A 23,511-nucleotide genomic window follows, 5' to 3' on the forward strand; every position below is an offset into this window, starting at 1 on the left:
ATGGCACCTTACACTTAAATAATTTGATTTAAAGATGACGTCATATATTCAGATACCATAAATATTAATTTCTATCGTTGTATATATATATATATATATATATATATATATATATATATATATATATATATATATATATATATATAATTTGTCATGTAGTGAGATCAACTCAGATCAGCAAAGACAAACCTATTTTAGTACTGTACAGAACTTTCATGCAAAAAGGGGAATTTTCAATGTGTGAGTAAAAACTTGTTTTGCATTGTCTCATTACAAATAAACTGATGATAAACATTTGGAAGCACTTAACCAAAAAAAAAAAGGAAGAAACTTTTAATGTTATTTGTACCATTATAGTCTCTCTGTGTTCTGTTACTGTTGTTAAAATAACTGTGTTATCTGTAGCACTAGTGGAGCTTGGGGGCAGAGATGCAAAATGAAGGGACTTTAATGAAGTGCTTTTAGCCCTAGATAAAAATATTAGAGAAAATGGTGCCATATGATTATTATTATTAGCTGGCAGTCATATCAGCCCAAGGCCGGTTTCTCACTGAAGCTAAGCAGGGCTGAGCCTGGTCAGTACCTGGATGGGAGACCTCCTGGGAAAACTAGGTTGCTGCTGGAAGAGATGCTAGTCAGGCCAACAGGGGGTGCTCAACCTGTGGTCTGTGTGGGTCCTAGCACCCCAGTGTAGAGATGGGGACACTATACTGTCAACAAGCACCATCCTTCGGATGAGACATTAAACCGAGGTCCTGATTCTCTGTGGTCATTAAAAATCCTAGGATGTCTTTCAAAAAGAGTAGAGGTGTGACCTCGGCATCCTGGCTAAATTCATGCATTGGCCCCTGACCATCATGTCCTCCTAACAATCCTCACATCTGCTGATTAGCTTCATCACTTCATCATGTCTCCTTTCCACCAGTAAGCTGGTGTGTGTTGAGCGTTCTGGCACACTATGGCTGCCATCGCATCATCCAGGTGGATGCTGCACACTGGTGGTGGATGAGGAGATACCCCTGACAATGTAAAGCACTTTGAGTGCCTAGAAAAGTGCTATAGTAAAATATTTCTCACAGTCTGCCTGGAACCAAGCCCGCATCTGGAACCGGACTGTGGTCCACTATTTGAGGTGTCAGATGTTACCGAAGGTGCAGTGGGGCAGAGGTGGGGGACTCAAATCACATGACTTTACTCAAGTTAGATTTAAGTCGTAAATGTTAGGACTTGAGACTTGCTTGACAAATATTTATAAAAGACTCGACTTGATTTTGACTTGGTATTCATGCCTTGAGATTTGACTCAGACTTGAGTTCAATGACTTGAAATAACTACAAGTCATTCAACGTATTTATTGCGTTTGTCTTATTGTCTTTCGTTCAATAAATATCTGTTTGTTTTTGTATGCACTGCAAACTAACCAAGGGATGCAACAGGCAAGCAGAACGTGTGCAGTGTTGCCAAAAAAAGAATAAAAAGAATAAAAAGCTCCTAGTGACAAATCTAGTTACTTCTTGGACAAACCTTGTTTTGAAACCTTCTGAGATTCACCAGTACTGTCGCACAAGCGCGACATCTCTCTTTCCCAGTGCGCACACCTCTTTCTGCATCTGATCTTGTTCAGCAAGCTTCTGAGAGAAGCAGCGCTTTCAGTTAAACAAGATATTCTGTCACTTCTAACTATAATTTAAATGCAAATATAGCTGAAATCACAACACAGTCCTATGTGTATTTGATTAGATGACGTCATGATTATGAATCAGGATAAGCTGATAGTCTTATCGGGTTGCTTTCAGTCTCTATTTCATATTCATCCTGTTGTCTTAAAAAATATACAAGTGAAACATTTTTATTGAGAATTTTGCTGCATTAAAATTAGTGGTGGGCCGTTATCTGCATTAACGTGCTGCGTTAATGGGAAACTCTTATCGGGCGATAAAAAAAATATCGCCGTTTTTTCTATTCTCAAAGTTGGGTTGAGAGCTGGGTCTATATTAGGCGAGCTATGGTGACTTTCACCTTGATATTTTTTTATATAACTATGTGTTTCAAAAGTGTAGTTAGTAGCTGTCAACCCTCCCGTTTTTTTTCCAGGGTCTTCCCATTTTTGTATTTTCCTGTTAAATATCCCGTTAGCCCCTCCATCAGATCTGTCAAGTCTCTGTGCTGTTGTCCTGTTGCTAATCCTTGCCCTTCCAGCGAACATATGTTTTCAAAGCATCGTTTTGCTTACTTGAAAGCAACCTCAGCATGATGTTGGGCTTTTTAAGGTAACAGTGTGGTTGTTGTGACAACACGATTTCACGCCAATCTGTAAGCAAAGTCACGTTAGACCTAGCTTCACAAATCGCTTAACGTTAGTTAATGCAGCAGTTTTGTAGTACGGATTTCTGCTGTCAGCAGAGGGATAGTAACAGAAAGATGAATGTTGAAATTTCCCATATTTTGGATGAGTAACCCAGGAAATGTCCCTTATTTTCAATGCTCAATGTTGACCTAAGCTATATAAATGAATATTCAGATATTATGGTCTCCGTGGTATTGCCTCCAAGTAGGAAAGCGGTGGGAAATTTAATTCATTCTCATTTTATTTTCCCCATGGCGATTATATGTTGCGCTGTTACACCCCACAATACAGCAACGATTCACCATGGTTGAAATAGATTTTTAATTAATCAAATTAAGACACACGGATGAGAGGGAGTACGTCTAAACACTGAACAGTAGTCCGAGTAGCAGTAAAGGGGGCCATCAACATGGCGGCCACACCAAATAATGACGTCATGACGCCCAAGCACTAGAAATAACCACATCAAACATGACGTGCTAACATGGATGCAGCTGAAGCCACCGGGTTTGCTTCAGGGAATTTTTTTTAAGAAGCTTCCCAATGGAAACCATTTTGGAAACAGGAAACAGCCCCTGGTCTAATGCACCACCTGGCTTTAGAAACCCGTTCTAAAAGACTTACTTTAGTCATTATTTTATTTGGGTAGCAAACATATTCTGAATGCCTTTGGCAGAATTCAAATGAGCCATTTCAATCTAGATTAATCTAGATTAATTCCAAGATTACAGTGAGATTAATCTAGATTAAAAAATTTAATCTATGCCCACCTCTAATTAAAATACAGTTTGTGAGCAGTATTAAATGTATTTTTTGAAAGTGGAATGCATTGTAAATGGTTATTCACTGTTTATAAGGAAATTTATTTTTTGGCAGTTGCATGTATACAGTACATTGTCTAATAATTGGTCTTCAGTGTTACTCATTGAGTGAAAAGCCTATGGATAATTTATGGGGATGCATAAAAGAAAAAACAAAAAAACAAATCATACCATTGTGAACCCAACCATAAACCTAACCCTAACAAAAACTAAAAACTAAAAACTTGCAAGCACAATCATGCACACACATACACATGCAGACACATTCTGTCACAATGATCAAGTCTCGAGATCTAAGTTTGAGGACAAAATGGTTTATTTTGCATATCTCAGTATAGCAAGCACTGAGAAACATAGGAAGAAGATGGCATAACTGCAGATGAAAGAGTGGCAGCTGGCACACCTAAAAATAGATGCAGAATTATTTTTTATAGTCTCAATAAAAAATGTTTACTAAACTTGGGCTATTGTTGTTTACTTAGAAAATATATATATATATTTTAAATCAACCCTTTAATGCATAAATTACAAATATTTTATAATGTCTGATATATGAATAAAACACGTCTGCAAATTACTTTTGATTAGATAGTTTTTGCTGCTTCCATAGACATCAGTGTGTATTTTACAAACTACCAATGTATTTATTTTTACTAGTGATTATGTATATTTAAATGTATGAAACCTAAAATAAACATTATGTGGTTGAAAACACTGATATATGACAAGCGCTGAGCGCATCTGTCTCTGGCTCAGTGCCAGCCAACGTGCGAAAGCTGTTTGAATCTGGCAGTTCTGTCTGTGACGCCACTGAACTAAATCATACTCTCAGGGGCACAGAAACAAGAATCCAATATATGGTGCCATAATGCTCAAAATGTTAAAATGTAATTTACATTTTCATTTATTTTTGTTAAAATATATCTGCCCACATTTGGACTGCCAACCACTCAGCAAACAGCAGCTGACTGTGACCCCAGCAGTCTATGATATAAACAGATAATTTTTGATTGCACATTGCTAGCTAGCGATATGTCGCTTAATTTTTTTTTTAGCAAAAAGCCAATTTTTAGCGTTTTTTAGCACTTCCGTTTTTAGCACTTCTCCTCTTGTCTGTACAGTAATACGACAGAGAGTCGCGTGGTTATGAGGCAATCATTGGCCTATTTTTACAAAAACTGTTTCTACGGGGCCATAATGTAATATAGATGGTAATGGAGCCCTTTATACATTGTCGTGTATCTTTAGAAATAAATAATGACAATGTTGCCAGATTGTGTTGACAGACAGTGTTGCCAGATTGGAAATGTCCAAGTATCGTACCAGAAGTTCAAAATTATCATACCAGAAGTTCAAAATTATCGTATTTGGAAGAAAATTATTGCATTTAACAATCAACTACATGTTGACACAACCTGCAATTTACCGCTAGGAGTATGGTTGGACGGAAGCAGTGCGACAAAAATACTATCCCATCATTTTGCAAAGTAATATGACAATAAATGTGGCACACCCAGATTTTCATATGCACACCCAAAATCTCTTTTCTGGCTACGCTACTGATTAATATGTTTTTATTATTATTATTATTATACCATGATTGAATGTAGTGTTTCTGGAAGGTGGTAAGTAATGTTGAGTAATGCTACTCCATCAATCAGCATGTGTTTTAAAGTTGATGTTTTTTAAATTATCAATAACATGTGCAAAATATGATTGTGGTTTGGCGCAGCTTGTCAGCGAACAACAGCTGTGTAGTTAATGCTGCTCCATGTGAAATTACGCAAGTTTACAGCTGTTTACGTGTTTACTGACAATTAAACTAACTGCATTAAATATTGCATGCGATTTATTGTGCAGCCCTATTTAGTTAATGCGTTAACATTCACAATGAGCAATACTTATATTTGCTACAAAAGTTATTAAACATTGTTAAAAAATACAACTCTTAGTTAATGTTAGCTTATTAAATAACACAGTAGCCTTTTATTTTATTTTAACAACGTGTTATATATTGGAATACCTAAGATTAATTAATGTTCAGAAGAATTTTCATTGGCAGTTTGTTAACTAATGACATAATGTTAACTAATGAAGCCCTAATGTTAAATGTGAAAGAACAATAAAGAATCCAAACACTTTCAATCAATATCTAGTGTATGTTGTAGTCCAGATTAAAATGTAAAAAAAGTTTGAAAATAAAAAGCCTATGTCTAAATATTTAAATATTTGGCACTCTGATGAACAAAACAGCAAATCCACAAATCTTAATGGCTATTTAAATACGTTTTAGAAAGTAGAGCAGCTGCTTTATTTATGGGGTTTCCAGTGTAACGGCTGCATTTTCTGCAGTTTAGCACCATCTGCTGTCAGAGAGTGAATTTGCTTTCATTCAGCGCGTCTCTCACGTGTTCCCATGTGCTTTTTGTGCATGCCTTTTTACATCATACAGTGGTGTTGTGCATTTTTACCAGTTGATGGGAAAAGTTTTCTTAAAATGCATACCAAATTCGGAATTATTTGTAATATGTAATTATTCACGGTATTTAGAAGTGCCCACGATAACAATATCATGCATATTCACACAGACTCTCTGAAGAATTTATAGTGGCATCATAACTAACAGGTTTTTCTTAAACTTCTGACTGTCACAGTGTCTGGGTTGTTGTTCCCCGGGGTTCCACTAGATGTCCTCCTTCTCACGGTGCCTGTCCCAGATCACTTCCTGTTCCCTTATATGGTCACCTTCCTCCTTGTTACCTGATTGATTGTTCACCCCACCTGTCTCCTGTTTCCCAATTATCCTTCTGTGTATAAATACCCAGTCTGTCTTAGTCTATGTCACGGAGTCCTTGTCTGATGTCATTGTGTTTCAGGTCCATCAGTCTTGCTTTGTCTTACCCTATGTGTCTCATTCTCTCGTTCCACCAGACTTCCTCTACCTTGCCGTTCTTCCGAGTTCCCCGTTTCATCCGGTTCCCTTTTTGTTTGATTTGTCTCTCATGACTGTTTATTTTGTATTTACCCCTCTGTTTAAATAAAACCCTTACCTGCATTTGGATCTACCCTCTCTTTGTGTTTTTCCCCAATACCTGTCGTGACAGAAGGACTCCGTCATGCCTAGATCCAGCGGTGTGGGATTTCGAATCGGTTCCCCAGCCACCATGGAGGAACGGAGGGGGAGATACCAGAACTTAATCACCCTTCATCAAGAGGGAAGTGAGGTGGGTGGTCTGGCGCAATTGTTTTGGACTATGGCAGTCGGGCTAGGTTACAATGATGCAGCACTAAAGGATTTATTTAATAATTGCCTGGATGATCCTTTACCTTCATGGGAGATGAAGGGGTTAGAGATACTGGACTTTTGGGGGTTTACCAATTACCTGCACCATCGTGCCCAGTGGAATGCAACAACCACACCAGAGTGTCCAGACAAGGCTGCCAGCTCAGCCCCACAGCACAAGATGGGCGCCAGCCCAACCCCACAGCACAGGATGGCCGCCAACCCAGCCCCACAACCCAAGATGGCCACCAGCCCAGCCCCACAGCCCAAGATGGCCGCCAACCTAGCGTCACAGCCCAAGATGGCCGCCAGCCCAGCACCACAGCACAAGATGGCCGACTCAACGCCACCGACTCCCCATCGTAGAGGGCGGAGGAGGAGAAAGGCAGCTGCTATTCCCGAGGCGGAGCCCGAGGCAGTTCCCGAGGCGGAGCCCGATGCAGTTCCCGAGGCGGTGCCCGATGCAGTTCCCGAGGCGGTGCCCGATGCTGTTTCCGAGGCGGTGCCCGATGCAGTTCCCGAGGCGGTGCCCGATGCTGTTTCCGAGGCGGTGCCCGATGCAGTTCCCGAGGCGAAGCCCGATGCAGTTCCCGATGCAGTTCCCGAGGCGGTGCCCGATGCTGTTTCCGAGGCGGTGCCCTATGCAGTTCCCGAGGCGGAGCCCGATGCAGTTCCCGAGGCGGTGCTCGATGCAGTTCCCGAGGCGGTGCTCGATGCAGTTTCCGAGGCGGTGCCCGATGCAGTTTCCGAGGCGGTGCTCGATGCAGTTCCCGAGGCGGTGCCCGATGCAGTTTCCGAGGCGGTGCCCGATGCAGTTCCCGAGGCGGTGCCCGATGCTGTTCCCGAGGCGGAGCCCGATGCTGTTCCCGAGGCGGAGCCCGATGCAGTTCCCGAGGCGGTGCCCGATGCTGTTCCCGAGGCCGAGGTCGTTCCCGAGGTGGTGCCCGATGCTGTTCCCGAGGCGAAGCCCGATGCAGTTCCCGAGGCGGTGCCCGATGCTGTTCCCGAGGCGGTGCCCGATGCTGTTTCCGAGGCGGTGCCCGATGCAATTCCCGAGGCGGAGCCCGATGCAGTTCCCGAGGCGGAGCCCGATGCAGTTCCCGAGGCGGTGCCCGATGCTGTTTCCGAGGCGGTGCCCGATGCAGTTCCCGAGGCGGAGCCCGATGCAGTTCCCGAGGCGGTGCCCGATGCAGTTCCCGAGGCGAAGCCCGATGCAGTTCCCGATGCAGTTCCCGAGGCGGTGCCCGATGCTGTTTCCGAGGCGGTGCCCTATGCAGTTCCCGAGGCGGAGCCCGATGCAGTTCCCGAGGCGGTGCTCGATGCAGTTCCCGAGGCGGTGCTCGATGCAGTTCCCGAGGCGGTGCCCGATGCAGTTCCCGAGGCGGAGCCCGATGCAGTTCCCGAGGCGGTGCTCGATGCAGTTCCCGAGGCGGTGCTCGATGCAGTTCCCGAGGCGGTGCCCGATGCAGTTTCCGAGGCGGTGCTCGATGCAGTTCCCGAGGCGGTGCCCGATGCAGTTTCCGAGGCGGTGCCCGATGCAGTTCCCGAGGCGAAGCCTGATGCAGTTCCCGATGCAGTTCCCGAGGCGGTGCCCGATGCTGTTTCCGAGGCGGTGCCCTATGCAGTTCCCGAGGCGGAGCCCGATGCAGTTCCCGAGGCGGTGCTCGATGCAGTTCCCGAGGCGGTGCTCGATGCAGTTCCCGAGGCGGTGCCCGATGCAGTTCCCGAGGCGGTGCCCGATGCAGTTCCCGAGGCGGTGCCCGAGGCGGAGCCCGATGCTGTTCCCGAGGCGGAGCCCGATGCTGTTCCCGAGGCGGAGCCCGATGCAGTTCCCGAGGCGGTGCCCGATGCTGTTCCCGAGGCGGTGCCCGATGCTGTTTCCGAGGCGGTGCCCGATGCAGTTCCCGAGGCGGAGCCCGATGCAGTTCCCGAGGCGGAGCCCGATGCAGTTCCCGAGGCGGTGCCCGATGCTGTTTCCGAGGCGGTGCCCGATGCAGTTCCCGAGGCGGAGCCCGATGCTGTTTCCGAGGCGGAGCCCGATGCAGTTCCCGAGGCGGAGCCCGATGCAGTTCCCGAGGCGGTGCTCGATGCAGTTCCCGAGGCGGTGCCCGATGCAGTTCCCGAGGCGGTGCCCGATGCAGTTCCCGAGGCGGTGCCCGAGGCGGAGCCCGATGCTGTTCCCGAGGCGGAGCCCGATGCTGTTCCCGAGGCGGAGCCCGATGCAGTTCCCGAGGCGGTGCCCGATGCTGTTCCCGAGGCGGTGCCCGATGCTGTTTCCGAGGCGGTGCCCGATGCAGTTCCCGAGGCGGAGCCCGATGCAGTTCCCGAGGCGGAGCCCGATGCAGTTCCCGAGGCGGTGCCCGATGCTGTTTCCGAGGCGGTGCCCGATGCAGTTCCCGAGGCGGAGCCCGATGCTGTTTCCGAGGCGGAGCCCGATGCAGTTCCCGAGGCGGAGCCCGATGCAGTTCCCGAGGCGGAGCCCGATGCAGTTCCCGAGGCGGTGCCCGATGCAGTTCCCGAGGCGGTGCCCGATGCTGTTTCCGAGGCGGTGCCCGATGCAGTTCCCGAGGCGGTGCCCGATGCAGTTCCCGAGGCGAAGCCCGATGCAGTTCCCGATGCAGTTCCCGAGGCGGTGCCCGATGCTGCTTCCGAGGCGGAGCCCGATGCAGTTCCCGAGGCGGTGCTCGATGCAGTTCCCGAGGCGGTGCTCGATGCAGTTCCCGAGGCGGTGCCCGATGCAGTTCCCGAGGCGGAGCCCGATGCTGTTCCCGAGGCGGAGCCCGATGCTGTTCCCGAGGCGGAGCCCGATGCAGTTCCCGAGGCGGTGCCCGATGCTGTTCCCGAGGCCGAGGTCGTTCCCGAGGCGGTGCCCGATGCAGTTCCCGAGGCGGAGCCCGATGCAGTTCCCGAGGCGGAGCCCGATGCTGTTCCCGGGGCGGTGCCCGATGCTGTTCCCGAGGCGGTGCCCGAGGTTGTTCCCGAGGCGGTGCCCGATGTTGTTCCCGAGGCGGTGTCCGTTACAGTTCCCGAGGCGGTGACCACAAGGCCGTGGTGGTCTTCGGCTCCGCCCTGGGAGACTCTGGCGGTGACCACGAGGACGTGGTGGTCATCCGCTCCGCCCTGGGGGACTCTGGCGGTGACCACGAGGACGTGGTGGTCGTCCGCTCCACCCTGGGGGACTCTGGTGATGACCATGAGGACGTGGTGGTCTTCTGCTCCGACCTACTGGACTCCGGCCTCGACCACAGAGACGTGGTGGTCTTCCGCTCCGCCCTGGAGGGCTCTGGCCTTGACCACACGGCTGTGGTGGTCATCTGCTCCGTCCTAGTGGACGCCTCAACATGTCCTTCATGGACTTATGTTTTGTGTTTTTTGAGTTCTGTTTCTGTCTGTTCTCTTTAGTTTAGTCTGGCCCTCCGTCCCTCCCCCTGTACCTCCTCCGGTCCTCCTCCCTCCTGATCTCCCGGTTTTATGTATCATTTCTGGTGTTTGTCCCCCATGTGTTCCTTTTCTGGCCCTCCGTCCCTCCCCCTGAGCCTCCACCTGTTCGCCTCCCTCCTGGTCTCTGTGTCATGTTTTGTCTTTAAGCGTCTGGTAGCCGCTCCGTAGAGGGGGGGTACTGTCACAGTGTCTGGGTTGTTGTTCCCCGGGGTTCCACTAGATGTCCTCCTTCTCACGGTGCCTGTCCCAGATCACTTCCTGTTCCCTTATATGGTCACCTTCCTCCTTGTTACCTGATTGATTGTTCACCCCACCTGTCTCCTGTTTCCCAATTATCCTTCTGTGTATAAATACCCAGTCTGTCTTAGTCTATGTCACGGAGTCCTTGTCTGATGTCATTGTGTTTCAGGTCCATCAGTCTTGCTTTGTCTTACCCTATGTGTCTCATTCTCTCGTTCCACCAGACTTCCTCTACCTTGCCGTTCTTCCGAGTTCCCCGTTTCATCCGGTTCCCTTTTTGTTTGATTTGTCTCTCATGACTGTTTATTTTGTATTTACCCCTCTGTTTAAATAAAACCCTTACCTGCATTTGGATCTACCCTCTCTTTGTGTTTTTCCCCAATACCTGTCGTGACACTGACACCATGTTATGTTGACTGGAAGCACGAGATGGGAGCCAGACCTAACATTTCATAGCAAACTTTACTTCCTCTTTGTTCACCGTACATATGTGTCCGGGTAATCCCAGACCTTAAACAATAATTCTCTTTACAGAACATCTCCCCTGTTAAATAAAGAAGCCCCCCTTTTCAACCCTATGCAAAACCAATAGGTAATAACTCAACACATTATCTATCCCCTTATTTCAGAACTTTCCCTTTTACTTTTTCTTCTTAATTTTTATTTTTCCCTCTACAAGTTAATTGTCCTAGGTAGGCGTGACACTCTTCCTGAGCAGGTCACATAGGATTTCCTACAGTTTGCTCTACAAAAGGCATGGGCCACCTGTTACTCTCCAGTATCCGATAACGGCACTTGTTCTGATTGATCAATCGGCCGTAAATGAGCCAGGTTTCTCCGAATAACTCCATCTTCTGTGCCAATCAAATAAGATCTTGGGGCTTATCACTGATACACCACAGATCCATCCATTTTCTTCAACGGCAACCACACATTTTGTCCTTGCTACAAAACTGCTGTGATGACTGTTGTAGTACTTTTGCTGTTTTCTCCTTCCTTTTGTTTCATTGCCTTTGAACTCCCTCATTCCTGGCCAGCATGGAGACAACTTTTTCGGGGGCTGAGGTAAACAGGTGTGAATTTGCCTTCTCATAAGTAGCTGTGCTGGTGAATATCCATTCCCTAGAGGTGTGGAACGATATGTCAGGAGTGCTCTTTCCTTATCTCCTCCTCCTTTCAACTAGCCTTTAACAATACCAACCGCATGCTCTGCTTCTCCATTTGCTTGTGGAAACAATGGGCTACTTTTCACATGATTTAATCCATAGTCAGATGCAAAGTCCCAAAGAGAACTAAACTATACTGGGGTCCATTGTCCGACAGCACTATTTCTGGAATGCCATGCCACTATTTCACAGAACAACCCTTTCAGAGCAGATAGGACTGTGATTGAGGTAGATACTTTAAGTCTTGCCACCTCAATGTACCAAGACTAATAGTCAATGACAAGCAGATAGCTCTCTTTCTCCCAGAAGAAAAGATCAGTACCAATATGTTGCCATGGTCTTTCTGGAATGGGCATTGGTAGCAATGGCTCTTTCCACGCATTACTGTGTTGAGCACAGACACTGCATCGTTCCACCATCTGGCTAATGTGTACTGATAAACCCTGCCACCACACCGACTGACATGCTCTGGCCCTCCATTTTACAATCCCTTGGTGGCCTTTGTGAATACTTTTCAGTATCTCTTGCCACATGGATCTTGGTATGACAATCCTTTGTCCTTTCAAAAGTAGGTCTCCAGCTATGAAAAAATGCCCTCATTCTTGCCAATATGACCGCAGCTCTTTCTGCTGGTGACTTTTTTATGTCATAATTGAAGCGCATCAGTCTAAAACGAAATCTTAAGACACGTGGAAGGAGTTGGTACAATGCTTTGATGCTCAACAAGAGACTAGAGGCTTGTGATCTGTTTCAAGGGTGACCTTTAACCCCAACAGATAGGAAGAGAGGCCTTCGCAAGCCCATGTCACCGCTAAAGCTTCATTCTCTATTTGCGCGTAGTGTTTTTCTGCTTCTGACAACCCTCGGGAAATGTAGACCATCGGCTTCCATATTCCATTCTCTGGTTGTTTCTCGGTCAGCACTAAGGTTATAATCGTTAAGGGAAACAAACAAACAAACAAAAAAAAAAACGAAAAGTAGGTGGGAAAAAACACTGATGTTTACTGAAATCAAAATACAAACGAGGTATTACAAAAAAACAATAACTAACCAAAACTATAATGTGTGTTTGGCAAAACTAACTAAAATTAAATAAAATTACACGCGCACGCGCACACACACACACCCTCCGTGTAGGGCCGCTGCTGGCCAAATGGGTGCCCTAAGCAGGATTGTATTGTTCTTCCTCAAATACGATGATGGAAAATAAAATACCTACTATAGGGGTGAAAATAGAACTTTAATCAAATAAAAAAGTAAATGAATAAATTGTATTATTTACAAATTACAATTGTAGCTCTCAACATTTACCTATGGCTATAACTTAATTATAACTCTTAATTTATTTTATAGTCTCAAGCATTCAGAAATCATGCAAAAGGAAATTAAGCAGTTTTACTATGATAAAATTTTTTTTTTTTCAAGGGTTGTGATATGCACATTTTTTGTTGAAGAAATTATAAATGCTGTGTCATCTAGCAAAAAAGTGGCCAAAAATGAAAGATTAAGTGAATATTTGAATTAATTTATTTTTTCAGTAGCCTAAACAAGGATTTGATTGTCATGTAAGTGTAACAGCAGCTATTACATGGCATTTGGCTCCCTTTGCAGGCATTTGTAATAACATGTACATAAATTGTTTATTTTGTATTTGCCTACATTATGTATTTTAACAGTGTTATTATTAACCAATCATTATTGCCTGATTTTTTTTATATATATATATATAATGCATTTTAAGTCATTTTAAAGGCCATTGATGGCTTAGGTCTGTTTTTATAACAACAACAACAACAACAAAAAATATTAAAGTGTATGAATACTTCTTTGTAAATTATTATTTGAAGTAAGAAAACCATGGTTAATTTGCGGTTACCATGGCTACAAGAACGATGATTTGTGGTGTTATTGTTCAAACAGTAGGTCATTTTCGTAAGGCAACCTGAAAAAAAACAAAAAACAAACACTTTCACAGGAATGTGCCTTAAAGTGATAAACGGGCCTCGTTTTTATCAAAATGATTTATAATTTATTTATAAATATTAAAAATGTATAAGGTGTGCATTGTAGCTGACACTTAAATGAACATTACAATTATCTTATCACTGCAAATCCTTTTCCTCAAATGCTATTGAACTTCAAATTTGGGTTTGAGCCCATTTGAAAAAGTTACATAATTTACATATGATTTACAGTTTATTTGAAGAAACATTAAACATTCAATTAAAGTGTGCATTATAGCTGACACCCAGATGAACAATTACAGTTGTTTTTATGACTGTAAGTCATTCTCCTCAAATGCTACTGACGTTAGAAAAGTGATTAAGATAATTAAAATTAAGATAATTCTCCTAAATATTGTCAGTCAAATATGTTCTATTTTTAGCAAACGATGTTCTCCATACGGTTACAAAAGAATAAAGATGAAAATTATTGGAGGAAATGGGATTGTTATATACTGCGAACAAGCAATGGCTAAACTTCCAAAGTGCACCTAAACTTTTATCGGTACTGTCACGATCACACACAAGAACAGAGGACAGGTAGATTGAGGGGAACAGAGTTAAGAAGTGGGAAAAAACAACAACAACAACAACAAGGAGACCAGGAGGGAGGTGGATTGGTGGAGGCTCAGGGGGAGGGACGGAGGGTCAGGTCCATAGAGGGGAACAAAGACCGGGAGTGACAGTCCATCGGGCGGCCAGGGTAAAGACGACAGTCCATCAGGCGGCCAGGGCAAAGACGACAGTCCATTGGGCGGCCAGGACGGAGACGACCCCTCGGGCGGCCAGGGCGGAGACTCCCCCTCGGGCGGCCATGACGGAGACGACAGTCCATCGGGTGGCCAGGGCGGAGACAACCCCTCGGACGGCCAGGGCGGAGATGACAGTCCATCGGGCGGCCAGGGCGGAGACAACCCCTCGGGTCGTCACAACGGAGACGACAGTCCATCGGGTGGCCAGGGCGGAGACTCCCCCTCGGGCGGCCATGACGGAGACGACAGTCCATCGGGTGGCCAGGGCGGAGACAACCCCTCGGACGGCCAGGGCAGAGACGACAGTCCATCGGGCGGCCAGGGCGGAGACAACCCCTCGGGTCATCACAACGGAGACGACAGTCCATCGGGTGGCCAGGGCGGAGACAACCCCTGAATAAATTGTAATGAAACATAAATAAAATACCTAAAGTAAATCTTTAATATACCATGTAAGGTGGTATGTGCTAGAAATGGGTAAACCACTATCAGTGGGTCTGCCCGTGGGGTGGGGGCACCGCCACGCAAGGCAGTGTGCCACATTGTCCCTCAGAAACATACCCCTTGGGCTTATTAGCAGGTGGTCACCCTATCCGTAACACATACTAAAGAGACAGGGTATATATACACAGGGAAATGATAATGCCAATGGGGAATTGGGTGAGTGCAATGATTAGTGACCAGGGACAGCTGAGTGCAATAAAGACGCAAGGATTGTGGGAAATGTAGTTCAAAAGGTGACAGACACTGTGGGGAAGGAGGACATGTAGTGGTTACCCAGGGAACACAAACCAGACACTGTGACAGGTACTATGTGGTTCTTGATTACTTGTAAGACCTCATGTTACAGTTGTTGTTAATTGTTATTTTATTATTCGTATTATTATTTTCTATTTATTTTTACTTTCTTAAAAAAAATGCCTCTTCTTTTTCTAATTAGATCACTATCACAGTTTCGTACTTGAATTTTTATGTTTGATACAAATAATAGATAGAAACCCAAGATGGTTGCATTCTTTAAAATTGTTTTTCTACTGTTTAAGTAGTATAACATGTTTTGATTAAACCTCTGTGTTGTGCTGCCTTTGTGCTGTAATTTTGTTAATGTGGATATTTAGTTTTTAGTTTTTTGCAGTTGACATTTTTTATCTACACATAATCTATAATTAACTATTCATTTCTCCTTTTCTCTGACAATAAAAATAATGAGAAAACTTCCATAAAATTAATGTAAAGGTCTGGCCTGCCTTCTCATTTCTGACCAGTGTCTGTCCCATGCATACACGAGTGTGGGATTTTGCAAGACTATATTTTATTTTAGTACTTTAAAATGTTTTAATGCAAATGATTTAAACTGAAAAGTAACTCGCATCACTTCTGAAAAACAGTTACTCAAATGTTAATATGTAAATTTATATAGTAATGTGCAACTTTACTTGTTACTTCAGAAAAAATGAAGAGAATGAAAATAATAAAAAGGAAAAGAGTTTCACTTGCAAGGTATTTATTAGCATTAAACTGCGTTACATTACATGCATGACAGCGGTAATGCTTTCAATAAAACTGTTGAGGAATACTTAAATATACATTAACAGAGCTCAACATTTTCTTCGGAAAAATGTCAAATATTTTTTTTATCTATTATTCTTCCTTGATATGTTTCTGGATCCAGGAGAGAATGTCCTCATCAATATGAATGGAAAGAGATCCATCTGGATTGATGGGAACAGTGAAGGGGAGAGGAATACCCATTCTTGACAGTGTCATCTAGAACAGCGGAGGGAAAAATGAATTAATTGTATTTTCTGTTTATATCTTCATGAGATATAATAATTTAAAGGCAAACTATTTCACCTCTGGAATCCTGGCAATGACATTCAAGGACCTCTGAGTTGGCAAGGCTGCAGTAAGTTCAATCTCTTTCTCACTGTTCATTACTCTTTCAAAGCTGAATCCTGTCTGGAAAGCCGCCATAGGGATGTATTTGGACATTCTAATTGGGGTAGGATACACTGATAGTCAGTGTCATTTTTTACATCACTTCATACATTAGTTGTTCTGTTCCGATGAACCTTACTTTTTAGCATAGCTGGTGACAGTAATCGGCAGCCTCTCCCATTCCAGCTCTAAACGTGCAGCAGGGAATTCACCCAGTACACCAGCCTCCGCTTTAGCAGTGACTGCATACTGCTGGCACTCTGGACCCCAAGCAAGCTTGGCCTGAAAAACAGAGTTATGCTTAAACCTGAGAAGAAATTATTTCCTACATTTTTTTAATCACACTTCAACACTTACAGTCATTTTGTGCTTGCTCAGCAGAACACTATCAACACAGATCTTCAGGTTGTCATTTTCAGCGATGGAAGAAACAACAATTTGCACTCTTGCAGTTGGTTTGTCAAAGTAAGCAGCAAGTTGGTAGCCCAGCAGTTTGTGGTCAGCTCTCACAGCACGGGCAATGACAGCAAAAACAGGTGAACCTGAATTTCCGAGAAACTTAGCCTGAAAGCATACACCATACAAAGATGAATAACTTATTTTAGTTAGAGTTTTGTGTTATTATGACCAAACAAATTAGACTAATTGATTCACCTGTTTCTGGATACGCTCAAAGCTAGATCCGGAACTTCCACTGCTAACTTTCTTTGAGTCACCATGGGGTGCCAAATACTGCAAGAAATAAGGTTTTATAAGTGTCTGATAAGTGTTTGATCTAAAGAAACTATGTTGTTGACTAAATTATTTTTAGTAGTTACCCGATCCTTGTGGAATTTCCCGAAAGCCTCCATGATGGTGGCAGTCTAAAAATAAATAAAGTATTCAGTATAAATTAATATACAGATTTATCACACATGATATTCCTTGTCCTCACCTTGGTCACACGAGACCTGGACCCTGAGGAGCTTGAACTGCTGCTGCTTCTGCTGCTGCTGCTGCTACTCCTACTACTGCTGCTACTGCGGCTGCTGCTGCTGCTGCTTTCAGAAGAGTTCCTGTTTTTATCTTCAGTGTCCAGGATGTCCTTCAGTTTCAACAGGAAAGCCTTTCCTTCTGCAGTCTCCTCATCAATGAGACTGATTTGCTTAAGGAGCCTCTCGGCAGCTCTAGGACCAACTTGGACTTCAAGCTCCAGTCTTTCAACAGCAGGACCTTCCGCTATAGCCAAAACAACAGAGTCTTAATTATAATTTGATCTGAAAATTCTTGAGTTTCATGAATATAATAATTTCTGAAAGTATACCTCTTGCCACTGTAACACGGGCTGTGTGGTGTCCAATGATGTAGAACAGAGGAGTATTTCTGATGAAAGCAGCATTGTGAGAGTGCACCTCAACGCATCCCTTGATTTCAATGTATGGGACAGCAAGACAGAGAGTCTTGTCAAATGGAGCAGGAGCTCTCATAGGAACCTCATCTGAATTCTCAGATGACTGGAAAGAAAAATACAAAATATCAAGAAGATTTTACACCTGGGAGCTTAAAGCAATTTTCTTCCCCTAAATGTATATTTAAAGCTTACCGAATCACCAGCATAAGAATTTGGGGAGTTTTGCTGGGACAACTCGGGTGCAAAGGGCACAATCCTTTCAGCACTAGGATCTTCAATGTTTCTTACCACAGCGAGTGTCTCAAAGCTGTTATAAAAGTAAAAGACACTTTCATAAAAAAGCAGTCACTACAAAAACTTTTTCTTCACTGGCATCACTAAGTTTCAATACCTCAGAGCAGCGATATGTTCAGGAACCTCAACAGGCAGAGCCTCCACCTTGTAGTAGCCCTTGAGAATATCTGCTCTTGCAGCCACTTTTCCAGGAGCAATTGTACGGATTTTTCCTCTCGCCATAACAGCAGCTTGGATCAAGGCAGTGTTCACTCCCATCACAGCAAAGGTCTGGAGAGCAATACTGAGAAAATAAAGGAGATTGTTTGTAAATCTGTTGTAGTATACATAAAATCTCAAATCACAGCTGCAAAAAATTTACCTTGGTCTAGCTTCAGCTTGGAGTTGAATATCAGTCTTCTTCAGCTGCTCAAGAGTCATAGTATCAGTCTCCTCAGGGAGAGGAGGTGTAATGGTGGCCTTAACTAAAATAATGAACGGAACAACATCAAAAGTGACGTCCCCAACATATAAGAAGAAAGGATTTAAAATTCTAAGAAAAAACATACCATTGACACTGGCAGCAGCAACAGCAGCAGTGTACAAACTGAGCTCCATGGGCACACCAACTGCTGTTGGCAAGATACGACGCACTTCAGCTGCAAGCAGAGGTTTGGCATACTGCAAGGCAATTCCTTCCTGCAAAGCTTTAAGAGCCGCCTTCAACAGTTCACGTGGTTTGGTTCCACTCACAATCTGGGGATAGTGTTAATGAGAATCTTAATTCTAATTATGACAATAATTTGTGAGAAAAATCTAAAAAAGAAATAGTAATGAAAGAGAAGAGATAAACTACAACACAACCTTATGAAAGAAAAATATATTGCAGTATACTGGAAAATATCATGTAATATATTAGGAATATATTCTTATATATATTTATTTTTTCCAATATATTGCAATATATTGAAAGTGGCAATCATTTGTATATTTTGCAATATATTATATAATATATGTATCATTCATATATTATTAAATGTATTCAAATATATAATATATTAGAAAATAAAAAGGGAAAATAATATATTACAATATATCACAATATATTTTAACCTGTTAACTGTTACTCACGTTTTTGAAGATAGTCTTGAATGTGCATGATACAAACCTAAATTTTTTTAATTCATGTCTGAAAACATTTTGTAACATGATTTTGATGTACCATTTACATGGTAATACAATGTCTGATTTTAAAATGGGTTTTGAAGGATGAATTTTGAGATTGTTTTTTGAGATGTTTTCAAGTGATATATCACTTCTGATGATTTCTAAAATGTGATCGAGAAAAAGGCAACGAGGAAGTCTTTTTTTTAAACAAAGGTCAAAGCTCTTTTTGTAATGTAGATTTCTGAGGGTGCACTCTTGTCATAAATTCATCTATTACTTTTCCTACATAATTTCTAACAAAAAATATTGGTAAAATATATATTTGGGAGTCTTAGACCTTTCCAACGATATATAGTTTGTCAAGATTAGATTAGATTTTATTGTAATATAGTATAGTCAACGTAGGCGTCCTGTATACGGTAAATATATTTTCCTTTCGTATGGGCAATACCGGTATAGCTTCTTCAATGATGGTCTTGTCAATCTTGATAAAAGCCACTTCTTGTCCAAGTAATTTGATGTAGGCTGAAGCCAATGGCTGATTGTTTGGTAAGTCCTTCCAGTTTGTGAGCTTAAGGGGTAAAACATAAGTCATACATATTTTGCCAATGTCATGATTTTTATATTATTTATAAGTATAAGATTAAACATAGTGCATAGGACATGAAAACATACTGCTCTCAAGGTGCGCTTAATCTTTGTGATACGGTCAACACTTTCATCAGCTGCAGGAGATTTCAGAAGAGCCTCCTGGATTCCTTCAGTTCTCACACCAATCTGTTTGAGAGCATGCATCGAGTGAAGGCAGAACACATTTTTAAATCATGAATCAAATTTAAAAGAAGGTTTGCCCACCTCAAGAACATCAGCAGCAGCTCCAGCCAGATAAGCACGTGCTTTAGCTACAACAGCTCTGGGCAGGATGGTTGCAGCATCATTGATCATGTAGGCACTGCCAGCAGCTCCAATCATAAGTGAAGCTGCACAGAGACATATTTCAGAATACAGTTATTGAAATCTTCTATGTCAGGAGAATTTTTGTATGTTTTAAGAAACACCCAACACACCATTTCTTAGCTCTTTTGAGAATTTTGCAAACACTTACTATGATAGAAGTCCAGCTGAAGGGCTCTGCTGAAACGGTAGCTAAGTCTGTCTAGCTTGCGGCTCATGAGCTTGATGGCAACATTAGCTGCACCAGCACTGAAATAGACAATCATTATTAAAATGCTTATTTGACATGATATATAAAAATTCTGAAAAAAAAAAAACTGTCTTTCTTACACAGCTGCCATATCAGGAGCAGTGATTCTGGTCAAGGACTTGATGTGGGAATAAGCAAAGCTCAAAACATGCATGTTGGTTTCAGTCTTCAGAGCACCAGCAAGACTGGAGACAAGAGCCACTGATGGCTTGGCCTCAAACAATACAATACAAGCAACCATGCGCACTTCTGGGTGGAGAGCTCTATCCAACACAAGCTGCAGGGCCACTGGCTGAACCTGTGGCAAGAAACAAGGTCAGTTTATTATTGGGAGAAAATGGGCCATTTTACAATAATTAATTTTTACAATGTCTGACACTTGCCAGTTTGGGTTCTTTCTTGGCAATGTTCCTCAGGGCCAAGATGGCATCAACCTGGACTCTAAGGGGCAGAGATGTAGCTGCAGTTCTCAGTCCTGGCAGGAGCTTCATGATGGGTTTAAGACTAGCAGGGTGACCAGCATTGCCCAGAACTTTAAGAGCCAATGTGATTTCAGGAATGTCATTTTTAGAAGTTGCCTCTGCAGCAATATCATGAATGGGCTGAGGAGATTAGAAAATTAGAATTAAAAAATCTGAACAAGTTCATGACTGGTAGAAATGTAAGACTTGAATTATTTACCCTGAGGTGCTCAGCAGAGCAAGAGGGAACTGCAACACAGTGCCTGGCAATCATGGAACCATATCCAAGCATTACAACTTCACGGAGAGCTGGGATTTTGGCGATTTTCTCATGCATAGCCAAACTCTGTTCAGCAAAATAAAGAAATTATTAATATGAATTGGGCAAGATTTGAAGAACAACATTTTGAGTATAGGTAGATTTACTCACAGCTGTCAATTGGATGGTGTCCAAATCAGCAGTGACCATTTGCAGAGCAACGACAAGAGCCTGAATGAACTCTGGAAGGGTAAGTTCACCAGCCAGGAACTTCTCCTTGATGAATTTTACAATGACTGGTGTGCCAACAGAAGGAAGAGCATCCAGGAGCCAACGCCTAACAGAGTCATTGTTTAAAATATATACATAATAAAAAAATATAATATAAATTTATTGGTGATAAACTGTACCTGTAAGCTGGTTTGTCCTTGAACTGAGCCCAGATAGCCTCAATGTTCTCCAGGGTGGAAACACGCAGGAGCTGGATGAGCTGAACAAACTTGAGTGGAGCGTCTTCATGGACCATGTCCACATTGTTTGCAACAAGGTGCTTAAGGATCTCGATAATCTAGAAGAAAGTAAAAGCTAGTCTCAGTTGATTTCTTCAGCGTGGATCAAAGGGTTTGACTCTGAGATCGTTAAAGTAATACCTGGGCTGGAGCATCACTGATCTTCATTAGATGAAGGGGGGTCTGAAGAATCTCAGTTGCAAACTCATATTGCAGGGATCCACGGGCCAAGTAATCCGCTTTGATTGGAGCAACCGGGGTCTTCTCAATCTCAACAAAAGCCAAGGTTTGTCTGAAACAAATAATTATTTTTGAAAGTCAACGTAATGAAATGTGTTGGGCATATTGTTAGTTCATATTTCTCACAGAGGATCAGTCATACTTTGCTTCCATCTGGGCAGCACCATGAATCTCATTGAAGGGTGAAAACTGATGCACTTCCTCAACTGTTGCTTCAGCGATTAGTACACCAGCGGACGCCGGCTTCATGATGTAATTGTAAGTTGCAGTTTGAATCAGACTCTTGATTCTCTGTTGAGAGAAAAATATGTGATGAATTTAACATTTAAAAAATTATATTGTTAAGGAAATATTTCAAGTCATTCCAGTCTTGTTCATTACCTCTGTGCATTCATGACACCTCTCAGTGTATGCCAAGCCAACGTCCTTCATGATTCTCTCCTGGCAGTGGCTCAGATCCTTAGACTTGGTTACGGTAATGTGGTTGGCCTTTGGATCCTCACTGATGACATAGTGGGTCCTGCACACTCCCTGAGCTCCAGCCTTGAAGGATGAGTCAAAAAATAAGACTGCAGAACTCAAAAAGGCTATCTTAATGCCTTTATAAATGTATTTAGGATTACTTTCTCACCTCTTGCAGCTCATAGATGTTCTGGGTCTTCTTGAGGTTGAGCTGAAGGATGTTGAGGATACCTCTGTGTAAGTTCAATACAGTAGGGGAGACTCCTGCAGGGGCAAATACCTTTCCAACCACACCATTAGCATACTCAAACTTGATGGGAATCTGAAGCTGAGCAGCCAATGCTGAGGTGAGCTTAGTGGCAGGAAAAAATGGATCCTTGGGCCAAATACCAGCGTACTCGTAGATTACAGGTTCCATGAGCTGTAAGGGGACATTTTCCATTTAAATTAGGGCATTGTTGCAACATTCAATTATTCCATATTTTTGTTGTTGTTATTTTCTTTAAGTGTGAAAATCTAACAATTTCTACAGTTCTAAATCATTACCTTCATCAGAAAGGTGTTCTCTGTCACAGCACTGAGGTGAACCTTGCTGTTGACCTTTATACCTGCTCTGGCCAAACCTTCTTGAGGAAGACCGCCCAAGAGTAGAGCCTCATACTTGTACACATAGGTCTTATCAGGGGCAAACTCAGGGACTGAAAAGGATAGAGTATTTTTTAAGTCCATTGTTATGACCATTAATATTAAGCAGTAATGCAGTGTAAGTAACCACTTACAAACTCATTTTCCAAGTCATATTACTTACCAAGGTTGATCTGTTGGCTTGCTGAAAAAAAAACATGTATGTGAATATATATACAGAGAGAGAGAGAGAGAGAGAGAGAGAGAGAGAGAGAAATTTCAAGAGGTTCTATTTTTTTTTTTAAATAAGTATAAAGAGAGAAAAAAAATGTATGTATATATATATATATATATATATATATATATATATATATATATATATATATATATATATATATATAGTATTGACTTACCCACAAGGGCCACAGTCAGGGCAAGCACAAGAGCTCTCATGGCTGATGGTTTGTAAAGAACACTTCAGAGAAATAGACCTTTTATAGTGATTTCTTGCTGACCAAGTATTAAAACTTAAATTAATTATTAACCGATGTCTTTAAGTGCATATCCAATTACACACAAGAAATAACTTATGTCAACTTATTTTAAAACTAATATCAGTTAGAGGTTAGGTTAACCTGGTCTGACATAGTGACATTCTTCATGCCAACGTTCACAGTGAAATGCTGTTCATTTGACTTTTATATTCAAATAGTAAATTATTTTTCCAGTTTTGTCATACACATAAAACAACAAAATTTGAGTTTTTATAAATAGATAGCTATGGAGTAAGTTATAATACAGAAAACTACATTTTTAAAAGACTTTTTTTTTTTTTTTTGGTTTGTTTGTACAAATAGTATATTTTGTTAACAGATCTGGCTTGAGGGCCAATATACTGTAAGATATCAGTTCCAGGTTAGGTTACCCTGGC

At 42.7% G+C, this 23,511-nt stretch overlaps 1 protein-coding gene across 1 annotated transcript; it reads right to left on the reverse strand.

Moving 5' to 3' along the window:
* Positions 1–15,540: 15,540 nt before the first annotated feature.
* LOC127987411 (vitellogenin) lies at positions 15,541–23,111 on the reverse strand. Its single transcript, XM_052589729.1, has 28 exons — positions 22,994–23,111; positions 22,765–22,785; positions 22,503–22,654; positions 22,126–22,377; positions 21,876–22,037; positions 21,637–21,785; positions 21,396–21,546; positions 21,156–21,313; positions 20,917–21,082; positions 20,707–20,832; positions 20,409–20,627; positions 20,106–20,323; positions 19,927–20,024; positions 19,677–19,801; positions 19,497–19,598; positions 19,273–19,392; positions 18,224–18,410; positions 18,037–18,139; positions 17,773–17,958; positions 17,574–17,688; positions 17,295–17,484; positions 16,926–17,209; positions 16,810–16,854; positions 16,646–16,723; positions 16,349–16,555; positions 16,131–16,273; positions 15,908–16,046; positions 15,541–15,820 (listed from the first exon to the last, which is right to left on the reverse strand). Exons 1-28 carry the CDS (start codon positions 23,031–23,033, stop codon positions 15,695–15,697), a joined length of 4,062 nt encoding a protein of 1,353 aa, XP_052445689.1. The 5' UTR covers positions 23,034–23,111; the 3' UTR covers positions 15,541–15,694.
* Positions 23,112–23,511: the final 400 nt, after the last annotated feature.

Source organism: Carassius gibelio, chromosome B22 (genome assembly GCF_023724105.1).
Source record: "Carassius gibelio isolate Cgi1373 ecotype wild population from Czech Republic chromosome B22, carGib1.2-hapl.c, whole genome shotgun sequence".
Lineage (NCBI taxonomy): Eukaryota > Metazoa > Chordata > Actinopteri > Cypriniformes > Cyprinidae > Carassius > Carassius gibelio.

Excerpts from the sequence above, each read along its gene's own strand:
- LOC127987411 (XM_052589729.1), bottom strand. The coding sequence starts at position 23,033 with ATGAGAGCTCTTGTGCTTGCCCTGACTGTGGCCCTTGTGG. Across the intron at positions 20,628-20,706 it reads GCTCTGCTGAGCACCTCAGG|CCCATTCATGATATTGCTGC; the intron begins GTAAATAATTCA and ends TAATCTCCTCAG. Across the intron at positions 17,689-17,772 it reads GAACATATCGCTGCTCTGAG|CTTTGAGACACTCGCTGTGG; the intron begins GTATTGAAACTT and ends CTTTTATAACAG.